Source organism: Balaenoptera musculus, chromosome 7 (genome assembly GCF_009873245.2).
Source record: "Balaenoptera musculus isolate JJ_BM4_2016_0621 chromosome 7, mBalMus1.pri.v3, whole genome shotgun sequence".
Classification (NCBI taxonomy): domain Eukaryota; kingdom Metazoa; phylum Chordata; class Mammalia; order Artiodactyla; family Balaenopteridae; genus Balaenoptera; species Balaenoptera musculus.
In genome coordinates this window covers 62,422,031-62,444,107 of record NC_045791.1, presented here as the reverse complement: position 1 = coordinate 62,444,107, position 22,077 = coordinate 62,422,031, and the positions used below count along the sequence as shown (strand labels likewise).

General features: G+C 35.6%; 1 protein-coding gene across 6 annotated transcripts in view; it reads right to left on the bottom strand.

The window, feature by feature from the left end:
- Positions 1-1,862: 1,862 nt before the first annotated feature.
- ITPRID2 (ITPR interacting domain containing 2) overlaps positions 1,863-22,077 on the bottom strand; it is a 38,374-nt gene continuing 18,159 nt past the window's right edge. For 2 of the 6 annotated variants that reach the window (XM_036857476.1, XM_036857480.1), the window contains 9 exons: positions 20,030-20,118; positions 17,443-18,651; positions 14,921-14,998; positions 14,715-14,842; positions 14,174-14,324; positions 13,038-13,103; positions 11,887-12,348; positions 3,611-3,728; positions 1,863-3,002 (listed from right to left, as the gene is read on the bottom strand). In XM_036857476.1, coding sequence (XP_036713371.1) covers positions 3,624-3,728; positions 11,887-12,348; positions 13,038-13,103; positions 14,174-14,324; positions 14,715-14,842; positions 14,921-14,998; positions 17,443-18,651; positions 20,030-20,118 — 2,288 coding nt within the window. In that variant the 3' untranslated portion in view covers positions 1,863-3,002; positions 3,611-3,623. The remainder of the gene's footprint in view (positions 3,003-3,610; positions 3,729-11,886; positions 12,349-13,037; positions 13,104-14,173; positions 14,325-14,714; positions 14,843-14,920; positions 14,999-17,442; positions 18,652-20,029; positions 20,119-22,077) is intronic. The other 4 variants (XM_036857477.1, XM_036857481.1, XM_036857479.1 and 1 more) reach the window with 4 other exon arrangements.

Sequence of the window (22,077 nt, the reverse complement as noted above, 5' to 3'; positions counted from 1 at the left end):
GAAATGGCCCCTGGCATTTGTTTGACATGTTTATCTTTGAGTACATTTCTGACTTGTTGCTGGGCACACGAACATTCTGTACACAAGCCGTTACTTATTCATTAGGAGAAACAGAGCATCAGTTGTGAAAATGAGAACAAAAAAAGGTGAAGGGCCTGACCTAACAGTAATAAATGGAAATAAAAAACTGTATAGGAGAGAGCTATTAATTAGGTAAGACATCTTAACTTTGTACATTAAGAATGCAGCTAGAGTGTTAACTAAATGCTTTCAATATTCATAAATGATTCTAACAGCCATACGTAACCTACTACAACTTAGATCCTTAATTTAAGATAGAATGTTTTGTCTTCCCACTTCCTAAGTGCTATCAATGCTTCCTTTCCAGGAAAGGGTAAAAAAAAAAAAAAACAAGAAACTGTGCTTCAGTTCTGCTTTATTCTCCCAACTAGCACTACACTCCCATTTGGACAGGTCAGGAGAATGGGCAGTACACCATCTCTTCAGGAATCCCCAAAACATACTTTTTTTACATTATTTTACATGGACTTTACTGCATTCTTATTTTCCTCTACAACAAGTTAAATGTTGTAAACCTAAAACTGCTCTAAAAATAATGTCTTTAAAAAAAAAAAAAAAGAGGTGAGACATCCAGCTGAGCTTGTCTTAATTAGTGTAAGACAATTTATTATTGTCTTAATTGGTGTAAGACAATTATTTTAAATGTTACAGAAATTCAACCTAATGTTCTTAGAGGAACAGTACTTACTTCAAGTCTGAGAAGCTGCCCATTTCTGTCAATGGTACATCATTCACAGTGGCTCCCAACTTCCATATCACCATTTCAAGTTCCTTTTTCCTTCTATGCCTTCTTCATTCAGGCTCTTAGCACAATAGGTACAAGCTATACACAGCTTGGGCTTTTAAAAACATGCCTTCACCAATCATATAGTAATTCAAACTCGATTTATAACCTTCGCTAATATTCTTAATAAACCCTATCCTTTCCACTTCCCATTCTTCAAGACTTTACACAAACCGAATCTTCTCAGTGAAGACTTACTTCTCCAACCACCCCAGGCTACACTTTTGCAGATTCTTTTTATGATCTTCATATTTTTCATTTGATACTTTAAACTTACCCATTAAGAAAAAAAAAATGTCCTGTCCTTCCATCTAGACCCTCTCTCATTCATTTCAGCAGCTAGCATGGTGGCATGAATATAGTAGCTTTCAAATGTTCAAGTACACAAAAGATTTAGAATGGAAAGAGGAGATGAAGTTCATTTTATTTGACTTATAAACTGTGTAAGGGATTTGCCCATTGACTCAGGCTGTTATTCCAGTTGTATTACCTCTCATTTTGATTGTCAAATTCTGGGTATCTTGTATTGTCAGAAATGAACTATAAGTGGCTACAAAGCTGATTAGTTAAAAATCATTGATATCTGTATAACTATTAATGTTGGGTGTTTGGCTTATATGTATCATTGCAATTATGAGAATCAAGTAGTCAAATTGCTGAATAATTTGGCCAAAGACTAAGGTAATATTTTAATGTCTGTTCTTTGTAGTTTAACAGTGCATTTTAAAGGGAAGTTTTATTTTGCCTCAGATGGTAATCATTAGGACCACAGAACTGGATGAGACCAAGAGGCATCAGTGTGCACTCTTCCTCCAGGGTGGTCTAGTCTTAACCATTTTTGAAAGCATCATAGAGGCCTCTTGAGGAAAAGAGAATTTTAGCCTGTTAGGTTATGTGCTCCAATTCTTTTGGACCTTATTTGTTACTCATCAAATCTAATCCAAATTCTTCATGTTGTGGTTCAAGAAAAGAAATCACTAAAAACATGTTAGGCAAAATAAATACTTTATTAAGTTTTTTTTTTAGAAATCAGCCTTTGTGTGATAATTCAAACATTTAAAAACCTTTTAGATATTCTTTCAAAGTATACTGTTAACATCTCAACCACTTTTGATTAAAATTTCACACAAAGAAATATGATAGGAGTTGAAAATTATAAATGCTAAAGAATAATTCTAATAACATTTGGTTGTTACTTTACACATTTATTTAACATATATAAAACCAAATATGAAACTACCTTCCTTTTTTTCCCATAAAACAAACAGTTCTCACTGGTTAAAAATGAATTAAAACCATCTATTATGAGAAAAACAAATCTAAATTACTTCCATTTTGAAAAAACAAAACCAGCTTATTCATTTCTATCCATTCAAGTCACAGGCCCCATTATTTTGGCAATACTCCACTATTTAGTCTAAAAGAAGAAACATCTCCTTATAATAAAGAAGTCTGGACAATGCAATAAGTACATAGTGTTTAACCTAAGGCATGTTTCCAAAAAAAAAAAAAAAAACTACATAAGCTATAATAAAATTACAATTGTCTTGGGTAAAGTAACAATGCTTTACAGTGTAAGAACATTAAGTAGTTTTAGGTAACATATAAATTCTATCCTACTGCTATTAGTAACCTCCTCAAGAATTAAGAGCAATTTTTACAAGAGAACAATTTTTCTTCTTGGAAGTGACACTAATTAACAGCAGTGGAGGGAAAAATCATTGGTTGTTTCAAGCTCTCAAAAAATGAATCAGTTATTGCACAGTAAATACCTCATAGAGGTCAGTGTTTTAAGAAGCTAGTCTGAAGAAATATGTTATTTATAAGTTGGTTAAGTCTGGAAGTTTTCAAGTTTTAAAATTAATTCTTCCTAGGGAATCAATTGGAAAATATTGACATACAAATAAATATTAGGCTTTTCAAATGGCTACAGTTTTGATAGTTTAGAAAAGAAAGTCAGCAAAGTGCCTAAGTTTCTATGTTTTTTAAAAAGATATGCACAGAAGAAATAAACATTGTACACTGTATACAGTAGCCCAGCTCAGCAGCAAGTATCTTCTGAAGCACAAATGACACCTCCACCAGTGTATATCATTGATAACTCCAATATCACACAGCTAATAGGACCCATGCCAATCTTAAAAAAGAAAGAGAAGTGAACATTAAACATTTTTCAATTACTACTGAAAGGTCTTTAAAAGGGAGGATGAGAATATTCTGTAAAAAAATATATATATAAATACATATGTATTTATATATATATATATATATGTATATATATATATATATATGATCCTCCTTTATAAATTATGACATGATTAGATATGGGACCTATGGGATATGTTTCTTTAAAAGACAAAGATACTAAAAATTTATGATTAAGGCTTGAAATCTTGATCCATAAATTGTACATTTGAAATAACATTAAAACCAGTGCTATCAAAATAAAACTCAGGTTTGAAGGTCCCAATTTCCCCAATTCCAGAATTTATTTACTACAATGAAATTTCAATAAAATGACAAAATATCAATAATCCCTTGGAGGTTTGAGATTATGAGATTTGACATGCTTACACTTCAAATGAGGTTGTAAGAGGTTTTCACACTGCAGTATAACATATTACATACTTTCTATAAATCAAAATTTAGCTAGAGAAACAGACCTGTATACTAAAAAAAAAAAAAGTATTAAAAACTAAGTACTAATTTACATTTAGCTAAACAAAGAAATTCAGAAAATTTTACCTATAAATTCCATTTAATGACTATCTTGCTTAGAATTAGATGCTTTACTTGAAGATACTGCTGCCAGAAGTCCACTTACAATTTCCCGTCTGATTTCCCCAACAATAGACTCTTTAATCTAGAATGGAAGAAGAGGAAAATAAGAATTTAACAATATGACTATAATCCATTTTATTCTATTTTCAGAAAAATAAATAAATAGCATTTAATTCCTGCAGTCAGCTAAACTATAGAGAAAACTACAACCTTCATGTAAACCCTTCATGAAATACAGAGAGCAAGTAGGGAATCACATCCATCTATCCTCAAACTCAGATCACATTCTGAGGTCTTATCTAGCACAACTCAGATAGCTCCATTATAAAATATCACAAATCTCAAGTTGAGAACATTAACAAACGTTAGATTTTAAAACTTCATTAGATAATTTGCCCCATGACACAAAATAACCTGAAAGAACTGATTAAATGTTAGGTTCACTTTTATGTTTTTTGTTAATGTCTATCTTTGTTTGGTAACCAGCAGGATACTCAAGTGTTCTCATTGTTAAGAAAACCTATTAGTGGCAAAATAATATACAGGTGTATTGCCTGTTTATACTAACTGAAAGCAAAGTATCTAAAGAAGTTACATATTATTCTAACCTAACATGTGCATTTTAAGTGAAAAGAAGAAATGATCATTTAGTAAAATTTAGTTTAAAACATGAAAAACAAATCCTCTAATCAACCATAAACTCTAAAGAAATAAATTTTTATTTAGTTGTATGGTACATTTGTCACCTGTCTGAAAATTTTGCTTCGGACAAGGATTTACACGTCATTTTATTGTTGGAAAAGGCAAACAGACCTAGGGGCAATGACAATTCCATCAAGATTTTCTTCTCCAGATGCCCAAACACTACACATGCCTATCTATGCCTTTTTCTCTCTAATGATATAGCATCACCTCCAAATAGCCCTTTGTGAAGGCTTTAAATGTGTATTTCCTGAAATAAGCTGATAACACCTTCCCGAATTAGCACTTGAGACACTCTCAACCAGCTTTTAAAAATTCTACATTTCCAGTTTCCTGTCAGCCTGATCTGTTTCCTTAAATGTTCCTAAGTACATCCTGAACACATCTCAATTGAAGTCTTTCCAAAAATGGCTCTGTATTAATGTCATGCAAAATTGGTACACAATACATATTTATACATAAGTATTCAGAGAAACAAATGCTCCTTAGCTACCAGCCATCTGTACTGAAACATATTTAAATAAATAGAAGCTTCTCATCTTACCTTCTACCAATATTTCTAAGCTATAAACAACAAAACATCAGGTTTCTTAAGTTCATAGTACTTCAGATTCATTTTTTAAACAAATATGTATTGGATACAAATATTATGAAAACCAGAATCTCTTTGCCACAATATACAAGTGCAAATGTAGTGTGTTGAATCAGATCCTCTGTAAATCTATATTTACAAAAGACAGTGAGTAGCAGAGTCTTTCAGTCCTGTTGTCCAATGCACATCTCATCGTACTTCATCATTCAAAAACAAACTAGCTAGAAAGTATTCTCTACAAACCAAAATGTGTGCCAACATTTGGGGGGGGGTGTGGGGTACAGATATTACTGGAGTAAAGCATAAAAGAGTCTCTACCAAGGATGTTATAATCTAGATGGGCACAAAATGAATATTGTTTCATGAAATATTGAAAGGAGAAAATTATTTATTAATTCATTAATGACATAAGAACAAATTTTTAAAAATGAGAGACTAGTATGGGCTAGAAGAGGAAAAAAATAAATTCTCAGAGAATAGCAGTCTTTAACATAGTAATGAAAAAGAAACGAAAATTTCAGACAATAGTGAGGATGAAAACTGTAGCAAGAGCACCTTGGAGACACAGCAAAAAGAAGCCTAGCCAACAAGACAGTTCCTACTAGGTAAAGAGTACAAGGGAATTAGAATAGAAACGGGGAGCTCAAATGGAAATTAATCAATGTATCCTGGCACACAGTTAAGTGCTCAATGAATGTTTGAATAAATGCATCAATGAGAGAGTGAGACAGCACATGCCTGAGAGAGACAGTATCAGACACAAAAAGGAACAGAAAGTAGAAAAACAAAGGACTACAGACTGCACTGAAAATGACAAAACACCTTTGATAATTTATTGAAGTAATAAACGTATGAACAAATAAATTAGTTCCAAAGTCTCCCACGCTACAGAGAGGTGGGAAGGATTAGTAGTGAGAAAATCAGTGGGATGGATGGTGAAGTCACCTTTATAACTTTCAAAAAGTAAGACAGGCTGAAGACAGACTACTTGAGATTAAGGAAGGAATGCACATTGGCAAATAAACAGGCTGACAGCAAGCCTGAAGTGTGGGGCAACATGTCCATTTATTACGCATCTACTGAGTTACTGAGTGCTTCCTGTGTGGCAGCCATTATATCAAGTGATCACTAATACAACTGTAATAAGAACACATGCAAGCTGTGTATTTACCAAAATACATGTTAAAGCTTGCCAGATGAAATGTAATAGATACAAAAAGGCATGAACCAAGCCTAGGAACTTCAATAAACAAAGTACTCTCTACACAGAGCAATCTGTGTTTATGCTTTGATATGTAATTCTGTTCCATTTGCTTCTGTGGGCAGATGCTCATTTATTCTATTAAGTAACCTTCTTACTTAATTTTTTTTTTTAAAGTAACTATAAACAGTCTCAGGCCACTGATTACATACATCACAGACCACCTGGGCAAATTCCAAGAGTGTGTACATGTCCCCACTACAACATATGCAATCTGCACAGGAATGGGGTATCTTTCATCTGACAAAAGCTTAGTTATTAAATGAGTGTATTGAATATTTGCAAGAACTTCCAGTGTTTTCCTTCAAAAGAATTCTACTGCATTAACACATTATAAATAATGAAAGCATTCTTTTAAAAAAGTTCACATATGGTGAAATAATGGAAGCAAAGGCCTGATAGACATAATTGTTTCACGCACCCATGACTGCAATAAGAAAACTTCCCTGAAAGTGTCTGCCAAACATGTTTAATCCTCACCTACAAAACTGTTTAACCCAAGCTTAAATCTTGCCTTCATGAATAGTGGCTTTGTTAATGGGGTTAGAGACCCATAATTTACTGGGAAGACAATCTAATTTTCTTGGTAGCTGATACAATAAGCTTAAAAAAAAAAATTGGAATTCAGTACCATATATATTTAAGTAAAAAGATTACCAATTTTAAATGAACAGAATCAAGACTAATCTGAATTTTAAATATTTTGTAAACAAAGTTTAACAGAACACCATTGTAATTGAGCTAAGATGATAATAACCCAAATTATTTGTTTAAATTGTAAATGGCATTAGACTAACTTATCTGTTAACACATGCTTTTAAACTGCTTCAGAAGAGTTTATTTTCTTAAGGACATCAGTATTCCTTCTTTTTTTTTTTTTTTTTTAAACCTGGTTCTCTGATGCTTTATTTATTTTTCTAAACATTTTTATTGGAGTATAATTGCTTTACAATGGTGTGTTAGTTTCTGCTTTATAACAAAGTGAATCAGTTATACATATACATATATCCCCATATCTCCTCCCTCTTGTGTCTCCCTCCCTCCCACCCTCCCTATCCAACCCTTCTAGCTGGTCACAAAGCACAGAGCTGATCTCGCTGTGCTAGGCAACTGCTTCCCACTAGCAACCTATTTTACATTTGATAGTGTATATATGTCCATATACACTACCACTCTCTCACTTTGTCCCAGCTTACCCTTTCCCCTCCCCATGTCCTCAAGTCCATTCTCTAGTAGGTCTGTGTCTTTATTCCCGTCTTGCCCCTAGGTTCTCCACGACCATTTTTTTTTTTTTTTTTTTTTTTTTTTTAGATTCCATATATATGTGTTAGCATACAGTATTTGTTTTTCTCTTTCTGACTTACTTCACTCTGTATGACAGACTCTAGGTCCATCCACCTCACTACAAATAACTCAATTTCGTTTCTTTTTATGGCTGAGTAATATTCCATTGTATATATGTGCTACATCTTCTTTATCCATTCATCTGTTGATTGACACTTAGGTTGCTTCCATGTCCTGGCTATTGTAAATAGAGCTGCAATGAACATTGTGGTACATGACTCTTTTTGAATTATGGTTTTCTCAGGGTATATGCCCAGTAGTGGGATTGCTGGGTCTTATTAGTTCTATTTTTAGTTTTTTAAGGAACCTCCATACTGTTCTCCATACTGGCTGTATCAATTTACATTCCCACCAACAGTGTATGAGGGTTGCGTTTTCTCCACACCCTCTCCAGCATTTATTGTTTGTAGATTTTTTGATGATGGCCATTCTGACTGGTGTGAGATGATATGGCATTGTAGTTTTGATTTGCATTTCTCTAATGATTAATGATGTTGAGCATTCTTTCATGTGTTTGTTGGCAATCTGTATATCTTCTTTGGAGAAATGTCTGATTCCTCCAGCTCCATTTTTCGTTCTCAAGATTGCTTTGGCTAGTCGGGGTCTTTTGTGTTTCCATACAGATTGTGAAATTTTCTGTTCTAGTTCTGTGAAAAATGCCAGTGGTAGTTTGAAAGGGATTGCATTGAATCTGTAGATTGCTTTGGGTAGTATAGTCATTTTCACAATGTTGATTCTTCCAATCCAAGAACATGGTATATCTCTCCATCTGTTGGTATCATCTTTAATTACTTTCATCAGTGTCTTATAGTTTTCTGCATACAGGTCTTTTGTCTCCTTAGGTAGGTTTATTCCTAGGTATTTTATTCTTTTTGTTGCAATGGTAAATGGGAGTGTTTCCTTAATTTCACTTTCAGATTTTTCATCATTAGTGTATAGGAATGCAAGAGATTTCTGTGCATTAATTTTGTATCCTGCTACTTTACCAAATTCATTGATTAGCTCTAGTAGTTTTCTGGTAGCATCTTTAGGATTCTCTATGTATAGTAGTATCATGTCATCTACAAAAAGTGACAGCTTTACTTCTTTTTTTCCAATTTGGATTCCTTTTCTTTCTTTTTTCTTCTCTGCTTGCTGTGGCTAAAACTTCCAAAACTATGTGGAACAATAGTGGTGAGAGTGGGCAACCTTGTCTTGTTCCTGATCTTAGTGGAAATGGTTTCAGTTTTTCACCATTGAGGACAGTGTTGGCTCTGGGTTTGTCATATATGGCCTTTATTATGTTGAGGTAAGTTCCTTCTTTGCCTACTTTCTGGAGGGTTTTTATCATAAATGGGTGTTGAATTTTGTCGAAAGCTTTCTCTGCATCTATGGAGATGATCATATGGTTTTCCTCCTTCAATTCGTTAATATGGTGTATCACATTGATGATTGATTTGCGTATATTGAAGAATCCTTGCATCCCTGGGGTAAACCCCACTTGATCATGGTGTATGATCCTTTTAATGTGCTGTTGGATTCTGTTTGCTAGTATTTTGTTGAGGATGTTTGCATCTCTGTTCATCAGTGATATTGGTCTGTAGTTTTCTTTTTTCTTTTTCTTTTTTTTAGTATTCCTTCTTATGCCTTGTTTGATCTACTACGTATTTTGCTTGCTAAGTCCTTCTTTGTAGACAGTTAAAAGGGTCAATACTAAGCCAAAGTTTGTCCAAACTATGCCAAATTCTGAATTAGGGAGTTTCTAATTAACAGGTTTAATAACAAATTCTGAAAAATTCTTCAAACATTTGCCTTGCATATCAGTTTTCAAATTATAAAATCTTCCATATTTGATGGGAGGTTCTTATAAACGATTAATTCTGTAGCACCACCACATTATGATGGGAACAACCAACTTTTCTACATGTATGCTATGTTCTAGCAGCCAAAAAATCAATGTTCTGGCTTAGGGATGCTTTACCCCCAGGAAATTACTTACAGCACATATCAGGCCATCCGTTAACAACTTTAAAAATGAGGACTCAACTGTGCATTAAGGGAATATTTGTGCTAAATGAGTACATAAAAGTCCAGTTTCCAAGGAAAATTTTCAAACCAAAACAAGCTAAAGGGAACAAAATATCACATTTCTGGGCGGGGGGAGAGTACCTTAAAACTTATTTCCTCGGTTAACATATATATTGTGGAGAAAAATAATTTTTTGAGTAAAACTCAATTCTACTCAAAAATTGATCTCTGATGTGAAACACATAAATAAGAATGGATTATAATCAGTCACACCTAACTAACTGAGCAAGGTAGATGTACAGACCCTGCTAAATATCTGCCAGCCACAACCAACCTACAAAAGTAATTACATTTGTAGGACAAATAAATTTATAGAATTAAGACCTTTTAAACTTTAAGTTGGTAATTCATGTCATGAAAAGAAATTACATACATGCAGTCTCATCTGCTAGAATGCTTGTTTTGTAAATGTGAATTTGTCTGAATGTCAGCTTAACCTGGGAACAGAGTACCCAAACTGTACAAACATTAAACACCTACCAGCTATGTCAGTTCACTGTGTTATGAAGCGCACCTATCTGCATCTGGCATTAAAACTTTCTGCTGAATTTCATGTCACCCTCCTCCACCACTTCACAATAACTCACAAGCTGCAACCCTTCCAAAGTCCAATTCCACAAGCAAATTTCAGGTCTTTTTCAAGGTAAAGTGTCACATTATTGCAGTATTTATGTATTTCTTAACCATTTAACATTTATAAAATAGTGTTACTGTTTTTATTAGGTTTTTACCTTTTTAAAAACATGTCACTAAGTTTTGAGTGTTATGCTTCTAATACTATTTTCCCCATAAGCTCTGTGTTTTTATTATACAAATTTGCATAACACAACGATTTTTAGGAATGGATATATCATACGATAACAAAACTGACTATTTTCAGTATACTTCTCAAGCTACTATCATGCAGCTATAAATGGTGGCACCCAATACACATGAACTAATCTTTGGACCCAGAGGATCAATGGCCCATTTGAAGGACCATTTTGGTCTGTTGCCACCATTATTGACCTATAACCACTAAAAATTTGTTTTATGCTACTCATGAGTTAATTCTAAAACTATGTTAAGTTCACATTACTGAATTTATTGGAACTACACAGATTAAAAAGAGGGAGTCACTGACACTAATTTCTCTGGCTCATTTTGATTTTTTCCAGTTCTAAATTCTTAGTTCTCAATACATTATACCAAATGATTTCTGTATGATTTTTCAGTTGTTTCCTGAGTTAGTCTTATTTACCTTCCTACTAGACTTTAAGCTTAAGGATTCATGTCTCATATCTATTTTTCTTTTATCCTTACAGAGCAGGTACTCATTAAGACACTTACAAACCTTTTTTTTTTTTTTAACTTATAGGAGATTCTTCTTTTTAAACTATTGGAAAGAATGAATGATCCTTTTTTATCATGGATTTTAGTATCTCATTTGGAAAGAATTATGAGTAATTATGGTTCTTCCTTAGAGTTACTCTTAATACAGGGAACAGAATGAAAAAAATAAATTCAACATGTCTAATTTTTATTCCATGCACTCTATTGGATTTTGCACCCAAAGACACAATGTGATTTGAGAAGAAAAGGAAAAAAAAGTCATCATAAACATGTATCTATAGCAGTCTCCCTTTTTAAATGATATACGTATTATTCCTTACTACCTGATCCTAGTGCCAAAAGCAACTATTTTACTAATTTTCTCAATTAATTTTTGCCCTTGATTACTAATCTTCCTAAGTTTCTGCAGTCTTTTTGGTAACCTAGAACTATGGTTAAATATTTCAGGTCTGCATACTGCTAATCACACAGGGTAAACCTTCTTTTCATTTTGTATTTCTATCTTTGAACAACTTATATAATTTCCACATTTCTCCACCCACTAAGCCAAATAGCTCAAATTTTTTTTACTTCTTAAAAATCTCAACACCATTTTTTTATGTCAATTGACATTATTAAATGACAGCTTTTAATCCTGGAAGAGATCTAAATTATAATCCCTAATTTTACAAAGGTGGAAACAGAGGTCTAGAGAGTTTGTCACGTGTTCACTTATTTGAACCCTACATATGCCTTCTTCACCAGAGTGAATATATAGAGAATTGCAATTATTTCACACTGGAGTATGAAATATGCAGAAACGGCATTATAAACATATCTTAATAGACACGAGTTGGATCAATGGGAAAATTACTGAGTACAGTGAATCAAAGGAATAGCTTATAAATAATTAATGTTCAAACAAAACCTACTCCAAATAAACTAAGCATAGGTTTTACTCACCTCCCTTATGACTTGCTGTAACTCATCTTGCTCCACATTTTTATGCATTTCCTCAGCAGCTGGCGATAATGAGATTTTTCCATGCTCTTTCTCCACTTCAGATTTAGGTCCTACAGCCTCTGAGCCTTCTTCAGCTGCAACAACTTCCTCAGAACTTTCCATATCTGGAGGTGTCTGCACAGAGCCTGTTCTAGAAGGAGCAGTTGGTGTTAAGGCCACCGACGCTCGGAATACCTTCTTGCTTGGTACCAGATGGGTTTTGGGTCTGCCCACTGAGTCACTAGAAGGTACTCCAGTTCTATTGGCATGAGAGGGACCAGAACATACAGAAGATGACTCTGAGGTTGCTTGGGAGAAAACAGATTCTAAGCTTTCTCCAGGAGGAACTTCAAATCCCATTTCTCCAAGGCCCAGGCCCAATTCAGACCTCAGATATGACTGTTCCCGCATCAGTTCAGTGACCTGGAGATGAGAAAAATTGTAATTCTTCTCTCTTGAAATTAAGATTGGTAGTTAAAAGAAGATTAAAATCCTAGGTGTGATTACTGCCCCAAATCACTTAACTTGTAAAGACATGATTCTAATGCATTCATTTAGTTACTACTCAATTTCATTTGCAAAAATAGCAAGGAAAATTTAAATTCACAGAGATCAAGCCATAAAATGTCTAACTAAACTATAGCTGGATGAAATTTTACTTGGTCCCATACAGGGGTCCAAATTACATATCAAGAAGAGTAACTTGTAAAAAATAAAATAGCTACTCATAATGCCCCCCAAATGAACTGATTTGCTTAAAAAATAATAAAAATCATACTTTTGTTCAAAAAGTAGTCATCTTACAGATCCAATTACCAAAAGGACCTGGAATCAGACTGTGAAAGCACATTTCCTGGAGTATGAATTACTTTTTATGATGCATTATTTCCTTTAGGCCACAAAGATAAATCACTGTTGTAATTAACTGGCTCTTTACTGGCCAAAGATGGCAGTGGACTTTCAGAAGTGCCCAAGTCACTTCTAATCAATTTAACTAACTAACTTATCAAATTCTGTATTTTAAAAAAATTTCATCTACATTAGGTAAACTGTGTGTTTATGAAATATTATATCATTCCCTTCCCCAGTGATTTAAAAGGAAAGAGGCTTACTGGTTCCATTACATTCAATGGAGAAGGGCATGACAAGTTATCAGCGCTTCTACTGCCACACATTCCCTGAAAAAGTAAGAACAATATATGTGTGTGTGTGTATTTTTTCAAATTGCAAGTGTTTTATAATGAACTAATTATTGCTCTGAAGCAGTCCTTTATGTCACAAAGGTCAGCCTAAACTGTCACAGGATCCTATAAAATGTGTTACTGTGACTGAAGTTTGCATAGAAGATGTTCTGATTCTTTGCTCTCACCAACACACATTTCTCAGAATAATGGATCAAAACCTTTTATGGAAAAGGATATTCATTGACAACACAGGATATTCTTAGTCTGTGCTATACATATATATGTGTATACACACATTCTTATTCTACTCCATATGTGTGCATATATATGTGTGTGTATTCATGCATTTATTTTTAACAAAATCAGGTATGTTGTTCAATTAACAAAGAGAAAATTCAGTATTTCAACATTTCAAAACTGTATATTCTACAACTGAAAGATTTGGCAAAAATAAGAATACAACTGTTGGAGTTCAAATTGCACGGAAAGGAACATTAGGAGTAAGAATAGTGGTACAAAATAAAGAGAAACAGTGTTTCTTTCTATTCTCTTGGTTGTATACATGTTTTTCTGCTTTTACAAAGATCTCATTTAATTCCTTAAAAAACATAAAGAATGGAAAAGAATCCAGAATAAAGGAAACGTTTAAAGGAAATAGTTTTTTTTTCAAAGGCAAGAAAGGGGGAAAAGAAGGCTAAGTGAAATATATATATTACATATACCTGTGTTCTTCACAGTTACATGCAATGATTAACATCTAAATCAGTCATAGGTTAACCCACTATCATTTTCCCTTTAAAATCCCTAAACTTTTGTATTGCGCCTTATTTTCTATTATTAAAAATTATGATTTTTCAATGTATTTCTAAATATACTAAACATTTAAGAAAATAATTACAACTTGCACATTCCACTGATTTGTGGGAAAGGCTCCTTAAAAACTCTGCATGTCTCTAATGCCATTAAAATAAGTGTTTTTAAATTAAGGCATTTGTCCTAAATTGTGTGGAACATTATAAACAAGTCCTGAGTGAAAAACCTATGCACAACCCAAGGTAGCGTACCATGAGTGCTGAGGAGCGGAAGGGCGAAGGCACACTCACAGCGTGAAGCTGCTCCTCCAGCCCCAGCAGACGCTCCTCCAGCTGCATCTCCAGGTCCTGAAGTTCCATTCGGACTGAATTTCTCAAGCTCTGGAGCTGATCAACTTCATATCTATCAGTAGGCACAAAGTTTGAAAAAAGCAGTTTGGAGATTCAATGTTCACAACTCTCTCACAAGCTTTCAGAAGGTACTGAACTCCAAGTTCTATAAATTAGCACAACAGCGACTGCAATAGGTGTAACCACTGGGAGAATTGGTTTTTCTTCCTCTATCCTCGATTACAAATATCCCAAACAATAAAAAACAGATTGCAACCACTATCTTCCTCAGTCCACCAAAGGCAGAGAAGTTTACCTAGCAGAACACTATGCCCAATTTTATTTATACTGGTTCACAGACTACATAAAGGGTACACAACAGTAGAAATAAAACCCAGCTTCAAAAAACAAGTTAACAATGCTTTTTAGAAAGAAAAATATTTTGAGTCAAATGAACTTTTACCTTTCGTCCTCAGTCATATGATGATAAACCATGGTTTGCTGACGCAGCACTGCCAGTTCTAAATCCATCATTTGCGTTCTAAACAAATTCAGGCTCCGCCTCATTACTTGGAGCTCCTGAAAAGTATTCTAAAATACAATACAACAGCATTAGCTTCTAAATCACATAAATTATTTTGTAACACAGAGATTTAAGTAAGAACTTACTTCATAAAGAGGTAGAACAGATGATTTCTGAGTACTACAGGGAACAGCAGCAAGATCAGGTCCTCTCATCACAGGGTGCTTCAAAAGAGGCAAAGTATGATTAGAAATCAATGTTAAAGTGACTACTTCCAAATTATCTAAGGTGTTAAAAAGGCAGAATTTGGGGGTCTACATATTTTTCTCTTTGAGGCAAAAAACAAAAACAAAAACCACTTCATGTTATAAACAGGAACCAAATAAATCAGTCCCCAATGTTACCCACTACTCCTATCTGTTTAAGGTATAAGTCAGTGTAATTGGAACGGGAAAGAGGCAAAGGAACACAATAGTTCAAACCTGTGTCTTACAGGACCTCTCTCTTGCCTTGAGAAAGCAGAAAAATAAAAACAAAACTCAGAAATGTAGAAGCAATAGCAAATATCATTCTGAGATTACAGAAACTACTGACTTGGCTGGAGAAAGTAGCAAGCAATCATCACACTCATTCTTAGACATCTGAGTATCTACTATGCTTCACTATTTTAGGCAGTGAAAAAGATAAAAGGAAGTAAAAGTCATTTCCAGCCTTCAAGTGTTCTCACAGTGTAAAAAAGAAGAAAGAGCAAACAGAAGTAAAAAACATATATATAATATTGGCTGGGGGCAGCATGGGGAGTGCTATGATAGGAACAAGCAAAAATCCAGATTAGGTACGTGTTCCTGACAGTGGTGACCCCCGAGCTGAGCCTTAAGAGTAAAAGGGACTTGGTCAGGTGAAGAAAAGCAAGAGCGGGGTGTTCCAGGTTAAAAAAAAAAGTAGAATGCGTAAAGAAACAGACACCTAGGGACACACGCCTATGGAGAGGCTTGCGTGCAGTCCAGCGTGGCTGGAGCACACACACAGGGAATGGGCCTGGAGAGACAGGCAGAGGCCGGGTCATGAAGAGCATCTGTCTACTGAGGTGGGGTGGGGTGAGGGTGGGGAAATTAATTAGCTGAGTTACTGATGGGACACTGAAGAGAAGACCACATTTAGAGCAGAACAAGCTGGCCTAGACAGGTGCACTTGAGAGTGCAAGTGGACAGGACCCTGGGAATCCCCAGCTTCATATAATTGCAGCTGAAAGGTTAAATGTCTCACATGTAGATAGAACTTCATTTTGTAAGGAGGAAGGAGAAACACCCACTTTCTGGTTAGATTGAAAATCATTAGGAGACAATCATCATGAGGATAAAATCTATACTTAAAAGAAGGTGTATTTTACTACATAGCTTGAGAAGTTCCAACTTTCATTTTTACTGTCAAAGTGGCTGCCTGTCTACTATGTCACCATGATAAGGGATCTATCATACACACTCTATGCCTCTCGACTCTTAACTGAATAACCTGATCATTACATTACACTGTCATTTTCTTCATTTCCTCAACTGTCTAAATATAAGTAGTTTAGAAAGAGATTTAGAAAGGAAATGTGGGGCTTCCCTGGTGGTGCAGTGGTTAAGAATCTGCCTGCCAATACAGAGGACACGGGTTCGAGCCCTGGTCCAGGAAGATCCCACATGCCGCAGAGCAATTAAGCCCGTGTGCCACAACTACTGAGCCTGCACTCTAGAGCCCACGAGCCACAATTACTGAGCCCACACGTCACAACTACTGAAGCCCAAGCGCCTAGAACCCGTGCTCCGCAACACAAGAAGCCCGCGCACTACGACAAAGAGTAGCCCCCTCTTGCCCCAACTAGAGAAAGCCTGCACGCAGCAACAGACCCAACGCAGCCAAAAATAAATAAATAAATAAATTAATTAATTAATTATTTTAAAAAAGAAAGGAAACGTGAAAGGCAAACCAAGAGACAATTTACTTCTCTCCAAAGCTTATTTTGGAAATTATTTCCAGCCCACTAACAAATCTGAGAGCAATGACTTTAAAAGTGACAAGACACATAGACCGTTTTTATTCAAATTCACACTTTACCTGATTTTTTCTCTTCTGGGGTGGTCCCAGCCTTTTAACTCAGTGGAAGCAGACTAATTCTGTGCCAGGCGACCAGCATCAGGAGTCAGCAGATGAAGGGAAAGCTTAGTCAGAGAGCAACGAGTGGAACCAGGAGAATATACGGCGACACAGAAGCCAAGGGGAGGAAAACTTAGAAAGAAGAGATGGTGAACACTGTCAGATGGAAAAGAAAAGGACAGACAGTACTTGAGAGGGAAGTTCTTTTAATAACAGAGACAACTTGACTAAGACAACGACAGTGCAAGAGAGGCTAAAGAAGGGAGGAGACCTAATGAGCAAAATCTCTTCTCTAGAAAGGAGGGAGATTGTGAGCAGAGAAATTCACCTTGTTCAGAATTAGTTACAGCTTTTCCCTTGAGCTAGGAGGGAAGACGCTGGGAGGGGGGCAGGTACAGATAAGTTTAGGCATGTAGGAAATGAAGGCTGAGGTGGTTCATGCCTGATGGGTCCCAGCTTCCCTGAAAATTAAGAGATACTCAGACCAATAAAAGAAAAAAAGGTAAGAAAGATAAACTTTTTCTCATACCTGTGAAAGATTCTGCAGTGAGTTTCTAATATCATGCAACACTCTTCGCAACTGCATTTCGATGGCAGAAGGAGGGTTCAGAGAGCACACTCGGTAAGGGTAGGCAGCGTGTCTGTGTGAGTAAGGACACCCGAGAGGGGAAGTGAAGGCACTACAGGCGGTGCCTGGTATGTTGGGAATGCTGTGAGTGCTCAGAGTTCTCATGTGCTCACACAGGGGCCCTTCCTGCCACTCGGAGTGGACAGAGTGAAGGGCGCAGGTGGACTGAGATACAGGTGCCGGGGCATACAGCGAACAGGCCGGAGTCCTTCGCTGATGGCACTCCTCCAACCGGTTCACCTCACTCTGGGCGGCTGCTTCTTTCTTCACGAATGATGGAGAGATGAAAATAGTGGATTTAACTAAAGACTGACCATCATGCTCAATCGCCTCTCTTTCTAATTTCTGTTCCTCTTCTGGTGTGTACTTGTAAGTGAAGGAAGGTGGACTGCATCTGGTCTCTTTTCCAGGGGATAACCGGACATTGACAGAGGACACAACCCTTACTGGGCTCAGCAAGGTGGTTGGTAAAGACTGAGACCTTCTTAGAGGATAGCCAGCTTTTGCAAACAAGTACCTCTGTTTTAACAAATCTTTTGACTTTATCAAGCTACGCCCCACTCTTTGATTAGACAGAGTGCAAACCTTCATTTGCGCTCTTTGCAAAGCTGTATTAACTCTGTCCACAGAAGAGGGAGGCCCAGTTGTATTTTCAGCGCCCTTCTCATTGCATTTAGCTTCAACAGAAGCCAATGATTTAAGAATATGGTGGGTGGTATACTGGGCAAATTCACATTCACTGCTTTTATCCACATCACTTTCAGCACTTGCTTCCCTCAGTAGTCCCACTGGCTGTGCTGGAGACACATCCTCTTTCCTTTCAGTAATTTCAGTAACGTGATCCCCTGCACTCCAGGTGGAGTGTTGATGTCCTGTATTCTCAACAGTCTCACACTGGGGGAAATCCTGGCCATCTGACCGTTTGTCAGCAATTGTTGCTGCCTTCTCTCTTCCCATCTGAGGACAGGTAAGAGACTCCTCTTCTGATTCATTAAAATAAGGCTGGTCTTGTGCTGTTGGTGTGACGAGGTCTTCACCAAATGATGTGACTGTTGTCTCACTGTCACAACTGTCAGCACTACTCCCCATGGCTTGCAAGGACTCGTGAACCTGTGAAAAGAAAACAGGTAGAAGGATGGAGGATTCAAATAAGTAGTAGCATTAACAAAATACCAAATTGATACAATGCTTCTATACTTTTGGGGTCTCCCACCTTGGTTTTGGCTCTGGTGCTGTTCTAAACTGCTTTCAGTGACCCTGATCAACAACCCCTCCACTTTCTCACAAAGATTATTCCAGATCTTTACTATTTTCCTTAAATCCCTTTTCAATACCCATCTCCTTTTCTTCTAACATATGACACTGACACAAAGAAAATGGACAGAAATTTCTTAACTTCTTTCCCAACACCTACAAATTTCCCCATACCTTTCCTCATCATTCCCTCCTCTCCATTCTGAAAGAAAACTGTATCTCTTTTCAAAGCTAATCCCTCCAACCTGTATTCTGATCACATCCTCTCCAGGGCTAGGGTATTTCTCCAGTTTCATCCCAGATTTTTCTGCATCAAGCTCTCTTTCTCTTAAGAGCCCTTTCCCTTAGCCAAACAATTTCCCTAAGTCATTACTGTATGAAAAAGACAAAAAGACCTATAACTCTTAAGCTATCATTCTTATTTGAAAAAAGTTAACATTCATATCTTCTCTTCATCACTGATCTACTCTCCATTCATGCTTTTGCATCATTTAATGCATCAGAACTATTTGCTCAACTACTCAATTTCAGAATAAACAAATTCTCATCTTTTCACTCCAATGGCCATAGCTTTCCTTTTAAAAGTTTCTCCTCCATCTCCCAATTTTTATGCCTGCTGGATTATTCTGAGTTTCCTTAGAAACTTCTTGTCTGTCTACTCCTTAAACGCTATGTTTCTAAAGGGTTTTTTTAGGTTCTCTTTTTCTCTTATTCCAATTTTCTTTAAAATTTCCTTACAGATGTTTTAAACACTTTTCATGTACATTCTGTGTACTGCACACATAAACTGTAAGCTCGTTGGGGATAAAGATGTGCCTATTTTCTGGGTTATCTAACACACTATAGCATAACAGTCAGATAATATTCAGCAAGCTATGGATCCACAGTTTTAGTTAGTTATTAAATAATTATTGTAAAATACTGAAATACAATGACGGTAAAAAAAATTTTTAAATAACAGACAGAATAGGTTAAGGATTAAAATACTCTCTTTACTGGTGGTGCAAAAATAAAGGAGAAGCTTTTTTTGTTGTTTCTCAGAGAGAAATGAAGAATTAGTGAAACCTAAAATTTGCAGTCAAATGCTCAGATAACATCTGCATCCTAGAATTTTAGTCTTATTGTCATTTGAAAAATAAAGATTACACAGATGGTCTTGAAATATACAGCCAGTGAAAAACCACCTAAATATACAGAAGTTAATCACAGTGCCTACTACAATAGGAAATTTTACCTGAAGATGATTAAGGGAGAGGCAGTCTGTCGAATCTTCAGCAAAACCACTGCTATCAGAGTGCTGACTTGCAGTACGTAATAGTTGATCTACCAAAAGAAATTTAGTTATACAAAACTGCTAAATAGGACTTCAATGAGTACAGTATTACAGATATATGATTCCCAAAAGATATATGATACACAACAGTGATTCTTTCTTAGAAAAGTATGCATCACTTATGCAAAATTGTGGCTTCAAAGCACAGGAAGTAACTTGAATTCAAACAAAACTGAATCAGATCAGAAATCCTCAGTGTTCAGTTGCTAATTAAGCTCTAATTATAAAGTATTTTGGTAAATCCAATTAATGTCTTATCCTTGGAGGACAAGAGGCTGAAATGAAAAATGGCTCTAATAAAAATAAAGTCCCAAAGTAAACCATTTTCATTATGTAAATATGTGAAGACACATAGTAGGTGAAATCAGAAGTTTAAATGTAGTGTGTAAAAACTTCTATTACCTTCCTAATAAGAAAATAAACATACAATTAAGGCCAACAAATTAAATAAGTTGTACACAGAGTACTTACATGTCTCTGATGTTTCAAATGATGCAAACATTTGTAAGTTATGAAACAATTATTTCTTAACAACTGAATGAAACTCAATCACATAGGTTCAACTAGTAGGTAATATTGTTAATTTTACAGTAAACTTGTTTGTTTTTTGGCCTCAAAACTCTAATTCCTGGTTAGTATAACCTAGAAATTTTTTTTTTAAAGTAACTAAAAAGACCAACTAAACACAGCTGGCCTGATCACACGCCCAACCACACTACAAGTACCACAGTGGCGGAGACTTTACAGCTATTACATTTACTGAGGGAGACACTTCATGAGATAGTCAAGTTCCACAGAACTTAAAAAGCAACAGGCTAAATAAAGTGTGTTTACCAAGTCCACATTCATTTAAGACTTGAATGATAGAAAGTACTTCATAATATGTTTCAATAAATTCCAAAATTAATTACAGGTTGCCTGACTTTGAAAAATATTATAATAACCTTAGGTTCAATCTGGAGCAACATGAAACAGAATAATTTTTTTCCCATTAAAAATTTAAAATAATTCTGTAAGGTTGTTGTGAAATTAACAAAACTGCATAATGAAATATATGGAATTGATCCATATCCTTGATAAATCTAGGTAAATTGTAATAATTGTGAAAGTGAATTGGAATAAGCTGTTACCATAAGTACTGATTATGCATTTTATTATTTGAGAAAATGATTAACATGTCATAGGAGTCATCACCATAATTATGTGTTTGCATGTCTTTTTTCTAAAAAAAACTAGATTGTCAGCGTTCTGAAGACAGGAACCTTATTTATTCTTCTTTGTATCCCAAGTACCTAGACCAAGCCAACAATAAAAAATGTTTGCTGAATGAATCAACGATAACTATCTCCTTAAAGCAACAACAGAATTAAACAGTTTCTTAAAGGATTTAGAAGTGAAACTGCCCCATCTGCTTGGGCAAAGGGCAGTTGCAAAAGAGCCCAGGAAGCCCTGACCAGCTCCGTTCAGGTTCTCTCTGCTAAGATCTGTTTTATCCGCAGCGTACTACAGCCTGTGCCGAATGCACCTCTCCGCGGTGAGCCCTGCCTGAATTCACACACATCAGGTCAAGTGTAGACTGCTCAGGCTTCAGAGCAGGTGTCAGGCAGTGGAAAAGAACAAGGAAGCCTGGGTTCAAGTTTCGGCTTTATCATCATAAGCAATAACTTCTCTCCTCCAAAAAATGGGATAATCATTCTACCTCACAGGGTTACTTCAGAAACTAAGTAGAACATAGGTGAAACTGTTTTGTAAACTATAAATCACAACTGAGGTTCTTTAGTCAGACGTTTCAGTTTTACAAAAAACACAGTTCACCAAAGAAAAAGATACAACTAAAAAGAAATAGACCTCTGTCCTAACTGAAGAGATAAGACATTATTTCTAATTAAAAACCAGAAAGTTAGAGCAAACATTAAAGTGAGAACAAAACAAAATGTGGAAATTCTATT